Raw genomic sequence first — 19,031 nt, forward strand, 5'->3', positions numbered from 1 at the left:
AGACAAATAATTTTTAAATAAACGAAACACAAAGTCCCTCTGCATCTTTCCCTCTGACAACTGAAGGAGAGGGGCTGCATTCCAGACACTCTGCATATTCCCATTCTGTGCTTCTGGCCTTCTGGTCTTCTGGCCTCCATCCAAGCTAAGTGCCCCCCTGCTGGGCACAGGCTGGATACACCCCCCTAACCTGGAGATTTCCAGGATGGTACTGGGCAGTGGTTCATCTTGGCTATGTGCTCCAAGTTTTCAGACGAGGGACAGCAGACTCAGACAGAGCAAATTCTGAGCCGTGGAGCAGCAAAACAAGCCTTCTGACGTCTAGTCCTGAGCCCACAGCAGAGCACTGAATCTGTTTTTGTTTTTTAATTAGGAAGTTAATGGTTTACAATGGCTGGCACATTTTTTTTTAATTTTCAAAGATGGCCATGACTCTTACTTCATTATTATTCATTTTTATTAGTGATTTAATAATGATTGACAAGACTGTGGGATAAGAGGAGTATAAATCCCACCACCAGAGTTCTATATCCCCTCCCCTCCATTGGAAGTTTCCCTATTCTGTATCCTTCTAGGAGCATGGACCCAGGGTCATTATGGGGTGCAGAAGGTGGGAGGTCTGGCTTCTGTAATTGCTTCTTTGATGAGCATGAGCATTGACAGGTCAATCCATACCCCTACACTGTTTTTATCTTTCCCTAGTGGGGTAGGACTCTGGAGAGGGGAGGTTCCAGGACACACTGGTAACACATTTTAGAAGGTTCTCAGTGAACTGGAATCTCATCTTCTCTTTCTTCCAATGGAGAGAGAGAGAGAGAGAGAGAGAGAGAGAGAGAGTGTGTGTGTGTGTGTGTGTGTGTGTGTGTACAAGCCAGACCCCTATGAATGGCCTGTGAACACTCATTCATTTTTTTAACTGTAATACTGTCTTTTTTCATTTATGATTAATAGTAGGTTATAAGATTGTGAGATTATAGTGTATTGTCCCACACCACACTCACCACCAAATTCTTTGTCCCTACCTTCCCACCTCTAGAGTTCTCACAGGTCTTAGAAACAGTTTGCTTGCTTTTTTTTTTTTCTAAGTTTATGTGTATCAGTTCTCGGGATTCCACATATGAGTAACACCGTCTGGTAGCTGTCTTTCATCTCTTTACTTACTTGTTCAGTATAATCACCTACATCCAGTTCCATCCATTTTGTCCCCAAAGGACACAATATCATCTTTTTTGATTGCAAAGTACTATTCTGTAGGATATATATCCCATCTTCTTTACCCAGTAATCCGTTGATGAGCATTTAGGCTGCTTCCACTCTGGCTATTGTGAATAAGGCAGCTATGAACAGAGGGGTGCATATGTCCCTCCTAACCAGTGTTTCACTGTCCACTGGATAAATGCCCAAGAATAGCATTGCTGGATCATAAGGTAGGTCCATTTTTATTTGTTTATGGACTTTCCATGGAGTGAAGACTGATTCTGTCCCAGTCCTTCTCCCCACCACTGTCCCTGTCCCTGTCTCTGTTCTGAGTCCAGATGATCCCTGTTCCTCCAAGTCACCAAAAGTTTCCCTGCTCTTTCCAGGCTTTGTCCCAAAAGAAGAACAGAGCATGCCAACACTGGAGCCCGTGTCCCAGGGAGACCCAAGTGAGTGAGCTGACAGAACCTTCCAGAAACTCTGAAATCTGATCTGTGCCCCCTCTTTGACCCACTCCCTCCCTCCCAGCCAAGCTCTCCTCACCCTTTCCCAGAATATTCCTCTCCCTCCGCTCTGCTCCTGTCACTTTGCTCTTCTGTCACCTTCTGAGGGACTGTAACTGTCTGGGAGTGAGGGGGAGAGAGGGACTGGTGTTTAAATAATCACTATGGCAACGGGGTGAAAAATGGGATGGGGGGTGAGGGTGGAGGAGGAGGTAAAGGAGCCATGAGGAGGACAAAGCTCAGAGACAGGGTGGAAATGGAGTCAGGGAGGCACATACTGGAGGGAGGGAGGCAGAGAGTGGGTGGTGGAGGTGAGGCAAGGAGCCAGCTGCAGAAAGTCCAAGCCCCTCAGAGGGGTGGCTCTGTGAGCAGCAAAGACATAGGGAGGAGTGGGAAAGGTGCTGTCACTTCCTGGAAGGCATCCAGCCCAGAAGAGAGCCGGGTCTCAGCTCTGACTTATGAGAGGTACAGCCCAGCCCAGAGCTGGATGGCAATGGATTGACTAAGGCTGAAAAGCAAGACAGGCGGACAGAGAAAAGATGGCTGAAGGAGATGGTGGAGGAGAAACCACCGAGGATGCTGGCCCAAGGAAAATGATGGAGTCCGCCGGGAGGAGGCCAGAGCCAGCTGGGAAAACACAGGGAAACATGGCAGCTCCTGGCAGAGGGACCATGAGATCATCCCTGGACCCTGAGTGTGAGTGTGGTCTGAGCACCTGGGAGCTGGGCAGAAATGCAGACTCCCAGGCCTCGCTGCTCCTGACTGAGCCAGCAGGGATGCTTCGGCAATTCCTGAGGTTCCCTCACGCACCTTCCCATGAAGCTGCATGAAGAGACACAGCCAGTGATGGCATAGAGCAGTAAGCCACAAAGCCAAGTGTGTTGAGGACAAACATCGCAACCGAGAACATGAAAGAGGACTGGAGGGCACAGGGGCAGAGGGGCAGGGGTTAGGGGGCATATTCCTGGAACTGCTCTGTGCTTTCCCTCCACCCCCACAGCACTGAGGCCTCCTGTGTGTGCAATTTCACTGCTCCTGGACTAATGATCTTATTTCAGATCAAAAGAGACAAGGGGGCATGGCTGTCAGAGAAAAACACACTACAGCACTAGAGCTTCCCCCAGCATGTTGGCTCTCCCATGTGGTACCAGCATTCCAGCAAGGAAGGTGCCCTACCCAGTGATATCTCTTCCAGCCCCCCACCCCCACCATCCTCTTACCTCACTGGGTCCTGTGGTCACCCATTTCTTTCCCTTACGATGGAGGAGCCTCTCTGGGCAGGGGGCTATCTCAGGATGAGAAGGCCACAAGAGCTCAGGGAGCATGTGTCATTAAAACATTCTGGAAATGAGAGAGCAAAGGGACAGGGACCCCCAAGATCAGACTGGTGAGTGCAGACATCTCAGTAAAGGGACCCTTTGCCATCTTCAAACCTGGCTAAAAATGACAGGCCAGGGGGAGCAGGCCGTGGTGTACCTGGTTGAGCACACACATTATAGGATCTGGGTTCAAGTCCCCACTCCCCTCCTGCCGGGGAGAAACTTCACAAATTATAAAGCAGTGTGGCCAATGACTCTCCCCCTTCCTTTATTTAATTATTTTGGTTTTTATTATATTTATTTATTGAATAGAGACAGAAATGGAGAGGGTCAGGGAGATAGAGAGGAAAAGAGACAGACACCTGCAGCACTACTGCACTACTCACAAAACTTTCCCCCAGCAGGTGGGGATTGTGGGCTTGAACCTGTGTCCTTGTGCATTGTAATGTGTGCGCTCAACCAGGTGCACCACCATATGGCCCCTTCCCTCTCCCTCTCTATCTCCCCTTCCTTCTCAACTCTCTGTCTTTGTCCAAAATAAACAGTTATTTAAATGACAGGCCAACCCAAGACATAGAGATGTGACAAAGAGGGAGAGAGAATTGTTCCTGAGAATCAAAACAGAGGTCCCAGAATTCACATCTTTATTCACTTAAAAAGAAACCCCCTTATGCTGAGTAACGTATTCCAAAAGAGCATAAGCTTGTATATTAAAAGTTATATTGAAATGGGCTGAGAGTTGACTCAGTAAATAGAGTGTATGTCAGTGTATGTGATGCCCTGGGTTCAAGGCCCAGCACCACATAAGAACACCATGGACAGCACAAGGGAGGCTCCGTGCATTGTGGAGTAGTACTGTGGTGTCTCTCCTCTCTTGCTCTCTCTAAATAGATCTGCAAAGCTGTGCTGAGGAAGCTGCAGGGTAGCACTGCCTGTGCCTAAGGTCCGAGGTTCACTCCCTGGTCATTTAAAAAGAAATTGTTTTGGGGCCGGGCAGTGGTGGTTAAATGTACAAGTTACTACACACAAGGACCAGGGTTTGAGCCCCTACTCCCCATTTGCAGAGGGAAAGCTTCACGGACAATGAAGCAAGGCTGGAGGTGTCTCCTTTTCTTACTCTCTGTCTCCTCCTCTGCTCTCAGTTTCTCTCTGTCCTATCAAATAAAGAAAATGAAAGAAATGAAAGAAGATGCAAGAATGACCCTCAGGATCAGTGGATTCATCATGCGAGCACTAAACCCCAGAAATTACCTTGGTGGCAATTAAAAAGAAAAGTAAGAAAAAATTGTTCTAATTTTTAAATAAGCATATCAAACTAAACTGCTGACACCTGCCAGAAGAGACATTCCTTTCGAGCTTTCGCTAGGACACAGGTCACAAGGAGAGCATGTTAAAAGAGGAGGGCTCGGGGGGAGCCTAGGAACCAGCATTTCCTGCCCATCCTAGATGCCTGAAGAACGCCACTGCCCCCTTCTGGCAGCACTCTGCACTGCACACCTGGGCCAGGAGCCAAGCCCAAGCCAGGGGAGCTCAGGTCAGCCTGAAGCAGATCTGCCCCTTTAGGTTCCTCTCCAGGAACAGGGGAAGCATGTAGGACCCACCTGTGGCCAGGTCCAAGCAGAGCCCACTGATCTAGTAGGTGCCACCAACCCTGCCTCCCCTGGTCTGCTGGGCTAGCATGGGGGTGCCTCTTCCCGGGCACGTACTCTCTGGGTTGGAGAGAATTCAACTGGAGCTGGCCTGGGCTGCTACTTACTCAGCAACGTGAGGGAGATGACTCAGGAACCAAGCACGTGGCTATGAGGCAATGCAATTCTTTATTGATCAGAGAGCCAAAGCTTTTAAAAGGCAGACCGGGAAGTCAGAAACAGAAATGGCTAGGAAAGGGGCAGAGAAAGGCAAAAGGGGGTTGGGAAGGTAGAAACTTCCTTAGCAACTGTTTTGAGAGTTTTAACTGGTAAGATTAACACTACCCTGCAGGCAGGGAGAGTCTTGAGGGTAGAAAGAAGATTGATCAAAGGAATGGAATGGGTGGGGATCTTTCAGGCAAAACAATGATGATGTAGATAGGCCATAGTATCAGGAGTGCATGGTGCTTTGGTGTTACTCCTGTCCCTCCTTGCTCAACCTCTCGGAAGAGAGAGAGACTGACAGGATAGACGCACTCCTCAGGTCAAGGCCTGCCAAGCTCAACCACATCCTCACAATTTCCCGACACTGGTCCCATTGGCATGTCCACACAGCAGCTTCTCACAGGAGTTTCCTCTTTAGCCACCGGGTCACAGAACTGTGCTCCCTGCTCCCCCCTCCTCCTGCTCCCCCCTCCCCCACTAGCCAAGTCCTGTCTGGTACTTGCTTTCATGAATAAAGAAAATGGTCTGGGAAGTGTGGTGGTATGTTGAGTGCATATATTACCATATGCAGGGATCGTAAAAAACAAATAAATAAGTATTTGAAAAAGTGAAAGGAGGGGCCAGGCAGTGGCACATCCAGCTAAGCACATACATTACCATGCCGGAATACCCAGATTCAAGCCTCTGCTCCCCACCTGCAGGGAGGAAGTTTCAAGAGCACTTTTGCTGGTGTTTCTTTGTCTCTCTCCCTTTCTATCTCCCCTCCCCCATTTCAGTTTCTATTTGTCCAGCCAAATTAAAAGGAAAAAAAAAAAGGGAAAATGACTGCCAGGAATAATGGGTTTATTCTGGAATCCAGAAGTTATAACCCTAGTGGTAATAAAAAATAAAGATAAAGATAAAAAATAGGGCAGGAGAAATAGCATAATGGTATACAAAGAGACTCTCAGGCCTGAGGCTTTAAAGACCCAGATTCAATCCCCTGCACCAAGAGATAAGCAGGAATCTTATCAATCAATAAATAAATAAATAAAAATGAAATAAAAGTTAGAACACAAGTGGAAGGACCCCCCACCCCCACCCCAGGCCCTGAGGCTTTGTCCTAGCAGAACCCCATGCCTAGGCATCTGCACTGTGCAGGGAATCCATTTGGGGCATTCCAAACCTGACCTAGAGATCACTATATCTCAGACCCATCACTCTGAGTGGTGTGTGGGATTCTAATACAGTTCTGGAGCCAGGAGACAGCACAGTGGTTCTGCAAGGGGCTTTCATGCCTGTGGCTCCAGGGTCCCGGGTTCGCTTCCCAGCATCACCATAAGCCCAAGCTGAGCAGGGCTCTGGTGAAAAAAAAAAATGAATTAATTAATTAATTAATTAATTAATTAATGAAATACAGCAGTTCTGGAGATGAGCCTGAGCTCAAGTGCCAGGGATCTTGGCATGTAGTGAAGATCTGTCACCAATGCCACTAATCAGTGTGTCCCAAGGCTCCTTTATCTCTGTCTCACTGGTGTCTCTTAGGGGGGACCCAAGGTGGGGTGTGGCAGCAGGAGATGGTCCTGGTGATGGAGCCCCTATCTGTCCCCAGACTGCAAGGTGGACCTGGCCTTTGTCATCGACGGCAGTTCCAGCATCGGCAAACGACGCTTCCGCATCCAGAAGCAGTTTTTGGCAGCAGCTGCCCAGGCCCTGGATGTGGGGCCTGAAGGCCCACTGTTGGGCGTGGTGCAGTATGGGTGAGTATGGCACCCAGGGGTGCTGTGCCCTTCAGGTGCCACAAGCCACAGCAGTACAGGCCAGGGTCTTCCCAAACACAAAGGGAAACTGGGGTGGGGGTGGGGAGAGGACTGATGGCACCCAGAAGAGGGTCTGAAATTGGAGGTGGGTTGGAAGAGGAGCTCAGGGCCAGAACATAAGAATCACCTGCCTGAGCACAGGTTTGATCTCAGCACCAGCTATGCCAGAGCTGATCAGGGCTCTGGAGAGGAAAGAAGAAAGAAAGAAAGAAAGAAAGAAAGAAAGAAAGAAAGAAAGAAAGAAAGAAAGAAAGAAAGAAAGAAAGAAAGAAAGAAAGAAAGGCAGGAAGGAAGGAAGGAGGAAGGAAGGAAGGAAGGAAGGAAGGAAGGAAGGAAGGAAGGAAGGAAGGCAGGGAGGGAGGGAGGAAGAAAGCAAAGAGGAAGGAGATAAGCGTGCCTACAAAGAAAAATTGTGAGGAAGAGCCCTCAGGGATCTGGCTCGGCTGGTTAAGTAAGCATCAGACTTTGATGCCTGAGGTTCTAAGGACCCAGGTACAATCCCCACCACCACTATAACCTCAAACTGAACGGGGCTCTGGCCAAAAGAATAAAATTAAATGAATGAATGAATAAATAAATAAATAGCCATCCAGGAAGTAGCACAGGGAAAAAGGTATAGGACTGTCAGACATGCTATCCCAAGTTCTATGCTGGGCATTGCATGTGCCAGGGTGATGCTCTGGTTCTAGTCTCTCGCACTCTCTCTCATTAATAAATAATTAAAGCAATTAAATTATCACTGCTGGCAAAATAGCTCACCTGGATACTTTGCCTGTTTGGCTGTGTAAATGACCCAGATTCCATTAGCTGAAGCTGCAGTGCTGTGGTTCCTTCCTTCCTTCCTTCCTTCCTTCCTTCCTTTTTTATTGCTACTAGAGTTATTGCTGGAGCTTGGAGCCTGCACAGTGAATCCAGCTCTCCTGGCAACCACTTTCCCCTTAATATCTCTCTCTTTGTGTGTGTGTGTGTGTCTCTCTCTAATTTGATGGGACAGAAATAAGACAGAGAACTGAGAGAGGAGAGATGAGAAAGAAATTGAGAGGAAGAGATGAGAGAAAGAGAGAGAGAGAGACCTGCAACGCTGCAACACTGATCCACTGCCTGTGAAGCTTCACCAACTTGGGGTTTGAACCTAGATCTTCATACATGGTAACATGTGCACTCAATCAAGTGTACCACTGCCTGCCCTCTCTGTCTTTCTTTCCATCTGTAAAGGTCAACCCCGGAGAAGTGAAACTCTGGTAATCACAATGATATGATATGATATGATATGATATGATATGATATGATATGATATAATGTAATATCATATAAAAATGGAGGTGGGGAGAAAGGGAAAAATAGCAGCAGCCCAGGCAATGGTGAAGCAGTTAGAGCACAGGACTTGCAAGATGCCCCAAGTTCAGTCTATGCCAAAGTGATGGTTTATTGTCACCCCTCCCCCACTCTCAAATCTTTCAAACGTGAAGTGTTGGAGGCTTCCCACAGAAGAAGCTACATCTGTTCACCTGTCTTTTAAGCATTTGAGGACTAGGAGACCTGATTCAGGTCTTAGCTCAGCCAGCTTGTCACAGGTCTTGAGTGAGGCCTTCATGCTTCTCATCTGCCAAGAAGGTGGGCTTGTTTCTGTGTATGGTGTTCCAGATGTGTCCAGATTCCTTTACTTATCCGTTGTCATTTTCGACGGGTTAGGTTGTTTTCACCGGGCTGGCTTCACGGGCAGGTAACAGACGACCAGGGACTCATAGTTGAGCTGTAGGCAGTATCTCTTTATTCATGCAGGACGCAGCACAATCTAAGCCGAGCTGAGCTAAACTAAAGGTAAAGTACTCTAAAACTCACAATGCTGTCTTTATATATACTTGACAAGTAGGGTGGAAACAGGGTGTGACATAGAGAGGGTGGAGAGAAAAGTGACTGGTGACAATCAGAGTGTGACAAGGAGGGGGGGGTGGAGCAAAAACATATCATGAAACAGTGGGGATTGAACCAATGCCCTGGAGGGAGGTGCTTGTTAACAGCGGTTATATAAATAGAATGAAGTGGTTATGTAAATAGAATAGTGTTAAGCAGGGGGGATTTAAACCAAATGAAACAGAAAGGGTCTCATGCATACCAACAATCCGTGTTTGTTCAGTTTTCCCAGCTTGGCTTAGAGGCTTTCCCTGCTCCACTGTAAGTTAGCTCTTAGCATCTTAGTTGTAAATTAGTTGTCTACCTACTGATAGATTCATTCTGGGGGGGCTTCCACTTTGGTTCTATTAATCTCTGTGTCTGCTTTCATGCCAATACTGTGCTGTTTTGATTATTATTACATCAAGCTTAACCTGATGCTGTTGACTGGCTACGGAAGAAGGGCAAACGCTAGAAGAAGAACTTTTTTTTTGCCTCCTGGGTTATTGCTGGGGCTCAGTGCCTGCACTACAAATCCACTGCTTCTGAAGGCCATTTTTCCCTTTTGTTGCCCTTGCTGTTTATCATTGTTGTTATTGCTGCTGTCGTTGTTGTTGGATAGAACAGAGAGAGGAGGGGAAGACAGAGGGGGAGAGAAAGCAGGTCTACAGATATCTGTCTTTCTCTCCCCTTCTCTGTCTTCCCCCCTCTCTCAATTTCTCTCTGTCCTATCCAACAGCAATAACAATAACAACAAGGGCAACAAAATGGGAAAAATGGCCTCCAGGAGCAGTGGATTTGTAGATGAGCCCCAGTGATAACACTGGAGGCAAAAAAGAAAAAAGAAAGAAAGAGAAGAAAGAGAGAGAGAGAAAAGAAGAGAAGAGAAAAGGAAAAGAAAAGAGAAGAGAAGAGAAAAGAAAAACCAGGCAGGGAGGACCCAGGAACCCAGCAGGAAGTCCAGCACCCAGCCCACTTCTAACTTCTGTGAGAAATCAGGAACTCACAAGACAGCTAACCTCTATTATTATTTTGGCTTGTTTTGTTTACCAGAGCACTGTTCAGCTCTAGCTGATAATGGTGCTGGGGACTGAACCTGGGACCTCAGAGCCTTGGACATGATAGTCTTGCTGAACCATCATACCGTCTTCCCTGCTCTTATCTCAGCCATCTTTTCTCTTACTTGGCTCCTAATTTAATCTGATTTCTGATATGAATATGGTAAGCCCCCCCCCCCCCCCCGAAGAATAGATCCACAGACTGCAGATCAAAAATAGCCCAAAGAACCACACCAGTTTTCGTTAGGGACCTGTAAACCAAGATCAAGGACAGAGTGATTCTCTCACTTTCTAAAAAGGCCTTCCCCACACATTCTGACAGCTCTTTGTATATAAATATATACATACCTCTAACATTTGTACTTCTAGCATAAAATCCCAATAGTGCATTTAGTACCACCTCCCTCTCCTGTACAGAGAAGCAGGCCATGGACTAACTGGCACATGTAAATGTCAGAACCCAATCAGGTGAAGAAAATCAGCCGCTACAGGTGTCACCTTGAGGCGTCAGGTGCTCTAGGTTGAGAATTTTCACATGAAAGAGGAAAACGAGGATTTTCGGTCATTAGGTCCTTGTTTCTTTAAGATGCCACCTATGGTTACTCCATGCTGCTTTTTTAAAGACAGCACATAGGAAACACACCGTGTTTGTTTGTTTGTTTGTTTTGGGTGGGAGGAAGTAAGCATTTTAGTGCTGGATGTCTCGCTCAGTTTTATCAGGGCTCCAAAGCCTGACGTGTCACCTCATATTAAAAGCAGCTATTGGGAGTCGGGTGGTAACGCAGAGGGTTAAGCGTAGGTGGCGGAAAGTGCAAGGACCGGAGTAAAGATCCGGGTTCGAGCCCCGGCTCCCCACCTACAGGGGAGTCGCTTCACAAGCGGTGAAGCAGGTCGGCAGGTGTCTCTCTTTCTCTCTCCCTCTCTGTCTTCCCTTCCTCTCTCCATTTCTCTCTGTCCTATCCAACAACGACGACATCAATTACAACAACAATAAAACAACAAGGGCAACAAAAAGGAAATTAATTAATTAATTAATTGTTTAAAAAGCAGCTATTTTGGAAGCTGCATAGACCAAGCTCTGTGGTACAGTATGAGAACAGGGCAGCAAATGTGCCACGGACGAGAAAGAAAACAAAAATGGTGCTGTGTGCTGCTGAGAGAGGGAATTACAGAGTCAACAGTGCTCTTTAGGGAAAGTACCCAGGAAAGACACTCCCCCACCCACCCACCCCAAAAAATATAAAAGGCCAGGTCCTCCTGCTGGGATTGGCACTTGCCAGAAGTCGTTTACTGCCAAGCCTCCCAGTGACAATGTGTGAGAACACCCCAGCTGTTCCTCACCCACCCAGTACACCCACCCAGGCTGCCTAGCTTCCTGTGCCCTCACCCTCACACCCCCACCAGCTGATCCATCATCCTCCCTGCTTTCACCTGAGCACAGGGAGCTGAAAGCCCCACTTCTGCCCTGGGGGTGACCTGAGTCCCTTTGAAGCTTCAGCCTGGAGACTGAGGGAGGGTGGGTGGCCCATGTGGGCCTTGGCCTATCTCTCAAGGCATGGAAGAAAAATGCTGGCTGTCAGAGTTACTGTGAAACAGAACTGCATCCTGTCTTCATAGGGTACAGTTCCACATCTCCCCAAGAAGAGTGTCCACCACAGGGACAGCTAGTACCCTCCCAGACCAACCCTCAGACAGCCGGGATGAAAGTGACCCCAGGGCCCTCCCTGCCCACAGTGGAAGTGTTCTGGGGGGGGGGGGGGGCAGAAGATGCTAGAGCTGAAACCAACAGGAACCTCAGAACTGAAGGGACTCACAAGTCTGCAGGTCTTCCCAACTTTCTGAGGGAAAGAATCACCTTAACCCCTTGCTTAAAAACACTTCCAGGCTAGTAGATAGCCCAGTGGGTAGAGCACATGCTTTGTCATGCTCAGAGGCCTTAAATTCAAGCCACAGGGGAGTTCCATGGATGGTGGAGTGGTACTGTGGTGTTCTCTCTTTCTCTCTCTCTGGTTATTTTTAAATGTCAGGCTGGGAGGCTGTCCCAGACTAGCATGCATATATGAGACCCTGGGGTCACTTCCTGAAGTCACATTAAAATATATATATATATATCCTGGACCCAGCCGAGAACTGCCAATCAGCCATTTTTCCTTCTTCCTTTTCCTCTCATTTTTTTTTATTAGATAGGAGAGAGAGAAATTGAGAGGGCAGGGAGAGGTAGAGAAAGAAAAAAGAAACACCTGCAGACCTGCTTCACCGCTTATGAAGTTTCCTCCTGCAGGTGGGGAGCAGGGGCTTCTACTTGGGTCCTTATACTTGGTAACCTGAGCATTCAGCTGGGTGTGCCCCCACCTGGCCCCAACCCCTGTGTTAAAACAGGTGTTTTAGATGAGCACGATCAACCAGAAATCTAGAAATGGACTCTCCATCCTCCCAATTTCCCAGCCCCGCAGCCACCCAGTCTTGCTGGGGGTCCCTTGTCTCTGACAAGTGTTCTGGGGGGTCATTTCCTAGTGCACAAGCTCCCTGCTCCATCCCTGCCAAGTCAGCACTGGGCTCACTCCCGCTTTTCTTCCAAACCGCTGTGTTTCCTCCTCAAGCTATAAACCTTCTTGTTTATTTTCTCATTTTCAAAGGGACCCTTTGATATTGCTGAGAGGAAACTTTCTTTCATGGGCTCATGTAAGAAATTTCCATTTGAAAAAGCTGTCCGCATAAAACACACAGTGGCTAACTTGTCTAAAGTTGTCTCTACCCCTGAAAGGCCAATGGCTCAGAGGTTCTGAGAAGGGATAGGTGGTGACAGAGGGCTCCAGGACCCAGAGCTGCCAGGTTTCTGGGTCACAGTCGCCTGGTCAGTGTGGGGGTTTCATTGCATTCCAGCTTCACAAAGATTCTCTGAGTGTCTGCCACTTGCTGAGCACTGGGTCACCCTCAGGGGACACAGGAGTCCTGCTGGCTTTCTGGACAGTGATGCAGGAGGCCCTCAGTGCGTGAGCTCTGTGGCTTGGCTCCTATCTCTTACCTGAGCAATTTGATATGGTACCTAGAGTCCTCTCTCTGTCCCAGCTTTCAGTCCATTAAAATAAAAATAAGTACAAGCAGAGGCTGGGGAAGTGGCTTAGTGGGAAGGCAAAGGACTTGTAAACATGAAGTCCTGAGTTCGATTGAATATGCCAGAGTAATGCTCTGGTCTTCTTAATCTCTCTTTCTCTCTCTCTCTCTCTCTCTCCCTCTCTCTCTCAGAAGTTTTAAAATACTTGGCTATATACCTAAAATGATAGACATCCTGTTCTTCAGGAATTTACAATCTATCTGTAATACAGGAGGGAGTTGTTGTTTTGTTTTTTTTTTAAGAGATACATGAACTAAAATTTTAAATGTCTTCTCACTGGGTTTATGAACAGCTCACCAGAGTGCCTCTGAGGAGGTGTGGATTCTAGGGCCAGGACTGATGCAGATAGGGAGCTGGAGCTTGGGCAGGGGGGAGGGGGAAAGCTGGGGGGGAACAGTGAAAGAGGAACCTCCCAGGGGAGGCTAGCAAACAGGGGCACAGAGCTAGAGAGCCTGAAGGAGGAAGCAGCTCATTCTGACTGTAATCCAGGCTACCTGGATGCAGAGAGAAAAGAACTGTGTGACTGTAAAAGACTGGAAGAGAAGTATGGCCAGGCTTTGAAAGCCTAAATATGAAGATAGTAATGAGCAGCTGAATGGGGCCAGGTGGTGGCGCACCTGGTTGAAGGCACATGTTACAATGCACAAGGACCTGGGTTTGAGTACCCAGTCCCCACTGTGGGGGAAAACCAGTGCAAGTGGTGAAGCAGTGTTGCAGGTGTCCCTCTGTCTCTCTCCCTTTCTACCACCCACTTCTCTCTCAGTTTCTGGCTGTCTCTATCCAGTAAATAAGTAAAGATAATTTTTAAATCTTTTTTATTTATTTCCCCTTTTGTTGCCCTTGTTGTTTTTTATTGTTGTAGTAGTTATTGTTGTTGTTGTTATTGATGTTGGATAAGACAGAGAAATGGAGAGAGGAGGGGAAGACAGAGAGGGAGAAAGAAAGACAGACACCTGCAGACCTGCTTCACCACCTGTGAAGCAACTCCCCTGCAGGTGGGGAGCCGGGGGCTTGAACCAGGATCTTTACGCACGCTGGTCCTTGTGCTTTGTGACACATGCACTTAACCCACTGCGCTACCACCCAACTCCCGAGATAATTTTTTTTAATTTATTTATTTTCTCTTCTGTTGCCCTTGTTGTTTCTCTATTGTTGTTGTAGTTATTTTTATTGATGTCATCATTGTTGGATAAGACAGAGAGAAATGGAGAGAGGAGGGGAAGACAGAAAGGGAGAGAGAAAGACAGACACCTGCAGACCTGCTTCACCACCTGTGAAGCAACTCCCCTGCAGGTGGGGAGCCGGGGGCTTGAACCAGGATCTTTACGCACGCTGGTCCTTGTGCTTTGTGACACATGCACTTAACCCACTGCGCTACCACCCGACTCCCAAGATAATTTTTTTTTAATTTATTTATTTTCTCTTCTGTTGCCCTTGTTGTTTCTTTATTGTTGTTGTAGTTATTTTTATTGATGTCATCATTGTTGGATAAGACAGAGAGAAATGGAGGAGGGGAAGACAGAAAGGGAGAGAGAAAGACAGACACCTGCAGACCTGCTTCACCACCTGTGAAGAAACTCCCCTGCAGGTGGGGAGCCAGGGGCTCAAACTGGGATCCTTATGCCGGTCCTTGCGCTTTGCACCACCTGCACTTAACCCGCTGCACTACCCCCTGACTCCCCCAAGATAATTTTTTAAGAAGAAAAAAAAATAATAATGAGAATCTGAGGTGATTTATGAGCAGAATTTTAAAGTCAGAACAAAAGGCAACAAGCATTCTCTAGCAGGTTTGCAGGAGCCAGCATTGCAGAAACTAGCCTGGAGACTTCAATGATAGGACAAGCGAGAAGTACAAGGCTTGAACTCAGAGGGTGGCCGAGGTGTAAAAAGAGGGACTCACAGAATATTGCAGAACTTTTGGGCTCCATGGCTGAGCAGGCAGAGAAGGAGATCCATTCATTCTCCAGAAATCCCAGTAACAACTGGAGAATGGGAGTGTTTGATTGGCGAGAACACAAGGTATAACCTGGGTAGGGAACTGAGGCTCAGGGAGCTGGAGTCCAAGGTCACAGCTGGCAGCCATGCCTGAGTCCGGGCAGCCTGCTTTGCTCTGTGCACCATGGAGGCCTGCCCAGCAGTCTGGCTGAGACCTCTGTCCACTGGAGCAACATCTCACAAACCACAGCTTCCGGCTTCAGGGCAGCCTCCATTCTGCTTAGGCAGGAACTGACTAGACTCACCGGTAAATCCTGTGTCCTCTTATACTCCTCAGAGACAGCCCTGCCATCCAGTTTGACCTTAAGACTCATACAAATTCCCGGGACCTGCAAGTGGCCATAGAGAAGATGGGTCAGCGGGGAGGGGCCTCCAACACAGGTACATGGCAGCTGGGAACAGAGTCCATCCTGTGACGGGAGGGAGGGGTTATCTCCTTCCATGGTGAGTTGGTCTCCCAATAGTCTTTGTAGGAGAAGGGAAAATAGCTCATGATCAACAGTACACTGGGGGAGGGGGCAGTGTTACACCTGGTTGAGCACACACATTACTGTGACCAAGGATCCAGGTTCAAGCCCCCTGGTCCCCCACCTACAGGGGGGAAGCTTCACAAGTAGTGAAGCAGCTTTGCAGGTCTGTCTGTCTCTCTTTCTCTTTTACCTCCAGGGTTATCTCTGGGGCTTGGTGTGGCACTAAGAATCCACTGCTCCTGGAGGCCTTTTTTTTTTTTAATAGAATAACACAAAGAGAAATTGAGAGAGAAGGGGAAGAGAGAAGGGGGGAGAGAAAGATAGACACCTCCAGACCTGCTGTATGCTTGTGAAGCGACCCCCCTGCAGGTGGAGAGTCAGGGGCTCGAACCAGGATCCTTGTGCTTCATACTATGTGCACTTAACCCAGTGTGCTACCACCCAGCCTCCTCTCTCTCCCTGTATACATACATACATACAGAGAGATATCCCTTCCCTCTCAATTTCTCTCTATCCAAAAATAAATAAAATACATTTTTAAAAAATCACACTGATATCTGTATCTGACCTAAAGTATTATCATGGACTCAGGGAACAAGGATGTTGCCACATGGGCCAGGGGGTAGATAGAGCACACACTTTGCTGTGCATGGGGACCTGGGTTATACCACAGGCAACACCAGGGATAGCTCCAGGGATGGTGAAATGGTTCTGTGCTATCTCTCACCATCACATGGGTGCTGCAGATGACAGGCTGCCTGCTTTCTGGGGTTGTCCCTGTAGGACAGGGACTAGGATGGTCGTGCACCTGGTCCCCAAAATCTAGGCTCAAGCCCTCAGCCCCCAGCTACAGGGAGGAAGCTTTGTGAGTGGTGGAGCAGTGCTGCAGGTGTCTCTCTGTTCCTTAATTCTTTCTTGATTTATCTCATCTCTATCCAAAATTAATAAATTATTAAAAGGCCTGTAGGATAGCTACAATGACTCTTTTCAGACCGTCTACAATTTGCCGGCTGTTCTGCATGAATTGTGTGTTTAATGCTGTGCCAAGAGATGAACTCAGAGCTTTGCACAGGCCAGATGCCACAAAGTACCCTCCTGGGCCCAAGTCTTGAAAGTTGAAAATGAGAGAGAGGAGAAGGAGAGAGAGAGAGAGAGAGAGAGAGAGAGAGAGAGAGAGGAAGAGAAAAAGCACTAAGGCACTACTCCACGATCCCCAGCTGTCTGTCATGCTCCTATGTGATATCAGATCTCGAACTCACACTTGGTAAAACAAACAAAAATTCATGACTTTATAAATAGCTCAAGAAACAGTTATGGTGACACACACTATGTCATGTTCAGAGATCTAGTCTCAAGCCCCTGGCACGTGGGAGCACCATGCAGGGAGCACCATGGTGGGAAAACTTCATGAATGATAGAGTGGCGCTGTAGTGTCTCTCCTTGGTCTTTTGCTGAAATTCTGAGTTAAATAAATTAATAACATTTTTAAACTTATTTTGGATAGAGAACCGAGAGAAATTGAGAGGGCAAGATGAGATAGAGAAGGAAAGAAAGACACCAGCAGCACTGCTTCACCCCTTGTGAAGCTTCCCCACATTGTGGGTGGGACCAGGGGTTTGAACCCAGGTCCTAGTGCACTGCAATGTGTGTGTTCAACCAGGTGCACCATCACCCAGCCCCATAAATAGCATTTTTGAAGAGGGATTGATGTCAGGACTTTGTGAGCTACTGAAGGATCTGAGGAATGAGCCCAATGTCTCTGAGAGTGGGTCAGAACCAGGTCAGGGGCTCTGAGCAGAGGTGGTAGGAGTGGGAGGTATAGGAAGGGCTCTAACAGCACACTGCCTCCACGCAAATGTGCTTTTCCCTCCAGGCCAGGCCATCTCCTTCATCACCAAGAGCTTCTTCTCTGAGGCCAAGGGGAACCGAGGTGGGGCCCCCAATGTGGCTGTGGTGCTGGTGGATGGCTGGCCCAGCGACAGGCTGGAGGAGGCCTCCCGCCAAGCCAGGGAGGCAGGTATCAACGTCTTCTTCATCACCGTAGAGGGCGCCGTGGGGGACGAGAAGCAGCTCCTGGTGGAGTCCAACTTTGCCGGCAAGGTACAACCTGTCCCAGGGCCCCAGAGCCCCAGAGCCCCAAAGTCCCAGAGTCCCAGAGCCCTAGAACCCCAGGACAGGAAGAAGAAAAAGGCCTCTTTGTACCTGCCATGTGTTTCTCACTTCTTCCAAGCCAAGGGATGACCTTCACTTCTGATCTGGAGAAGCTCCCAGTCAGGACACTCCCCTCTGCCTGGGACCCCATTTGTTTAGCAGGCATCCGGGGCGGGGGTGGGGCCTCTTGGAAAGCTGAATTGCAGCAAGGGGTGGGGAGCAGAGGCATCAGGGACAGCAGAACAGACGGGGGGGGGGGGGGGGGGGGGGCTCTGGTCAGCAGTGACAAAGTGCTGGACACCACAGGCCAGAGAGAGCCAGTGCAGATGGTTGTCTGCTGGCTGGCCGGCTTGCCCATCTCCAGACTGGTCCCCATCTGTCCCCAGGCCGCATGCAGGCCCACCAGCTTCTTCCAGCTGGCTGTGCCCAGCTGGTCAGGCCTGGCCCGGAGCCTTCGGCCACTGCTACAACGAGTGTGTGCAGCTGAGCGACTGACCTGCAGCAGGACCTGCCTCAACTCAGCCGACCTGGGCTTCGTGCTGGACGGCTCAAGCAGCCTGGGACCCAGTCGCTTCGGGACGGTGCTGCAGCTGGCGGCCAACCTCAGCCGGCACTTTGAAGTGTCAGCGGCAGGGACACGCGTGGGGGCCGTGCAGTACACCTACGAGCAGCGGCTGGAGTTCGGCTTCCAGGAGCACCCCAGCAAGGCCGCTGTGCTGTCTGCCCTGCGCAACGTGGGCTACTGGAGTGGTGGCACCAGCACCGGGGCCGCCATCCGCTTTGCCCTGGACACGCTCTTCCGGGCATCTGGGCCCAGCAGGACCAAGCTCCTGGTGCTGGTCACTGACGGCAGGTCCTACGACGATATCCGAGGCCCAGCCAAGGCTGCCCACCAGCAGGGTAAGCTGCCAGCTGCAGGTCTTCCTGCCTCTCATCTTCATCAACCACTCAGCAGAACACCCAGCACTCAGGGCAGTGGCACACCTGGTAGAGCATACACATTACAAATGTGCAAGGACCTGGGTTCAAGTTCCCAGTCCTCACCTACAGGGGGAAAGCTCCATGAGTGGTAAGGCAGGCTACAAATATCTCTCTTACTCTTTCCCTATTTCCTCCTTTCAATTTCTCTCTGTTGCTGCCCAAAAATAAATAAATGAACGTATAAGGATAGTTAAAAAGAAATAATTAAAAATTAAAAATACAAAAACAGAATGCCTAGTACTTCGGGAGAAAGGGCACTGGGGGTGTATTCATAGCCACCAGGGTTATCACTGGGGTGTGGTGCCTGCATGGTGACTCCACCACTCCTGCTGGTGGCCTTTCTTCTTCCTTTCTTTCTTTCTTTCTTTCTTTCTCTCTCCCTTTCTTTCTCTTTATAAAGACAGAGAGTGGTCCAGGAGGCAGCACAGTGGATAAAGCATTGGTCTCTCAGGCATGAGGTTCTGAGTTTAATTCCTGGCAGCACATGTACCAGAGTAATGTCTGATTCTTTCTCTCCTATCTTTTCTCATTAATAAACAAAATCTAAAATAAAAAAGAAAGAAATCAAGAGGAGTGGGGAGATAAAGAGAGACACACCTGCAGCCTTGCTTCACCATACATGAAGTTTCCTCCTTGAAGGAGTTGAACTCACATCCTTGCACATGGTAATATGAGCACTAAATTAGGTGTGCCACTG

General features: G+C 48.6%; 1 protein-coding gene across 1 annotated transcript in view; it reads left to right on the top strand.

The window, feature by feature from the left end:
* Positions 1-19,031, top strand: part of VIT (vitrin) — a 73,849-nt gene that overhangs the window by 52,228 nt on the left and 2,590 nt on the right. Inside the window, exons 8-12 of the mRNA XM_016187214.2 lie at positions 1,584-1,646; positions 6,464-6,611; positions 15,010-15,113; positions 17,076-17,302; positions 17,740-18,253. Of these exons, the coding sequence (XP_016042700.2) occupies positions 1,584-1,646; positions 6,464-6,611; positions 15,010-15,113; positions 17,076-17,302; positions 17,740-18,253 (1,056 nt within the window). The remainder of the gene's footprint in view (positions 1-1,583; positions 1,647-6,463; positions 6,612-15,009; positions 15,114-17,075; positions 17,303-17,739; positions 18,254-19,031) is intronic.

The sequence above is a fragment of the Erinaceus europaeus genome, chromosome 3, assembly GCF_950295315.1.
Source record: "Erinaceus europaeus chromosome 3, mEriEur2.1, whole genome shotgun sequence".
Lineage (NCBI taxonomy): Eukaryota > Metazoa > Chordata > Mammalia > Eulipotyphla > Erinaceidae > Erinaceus > Erinaceus europaeus.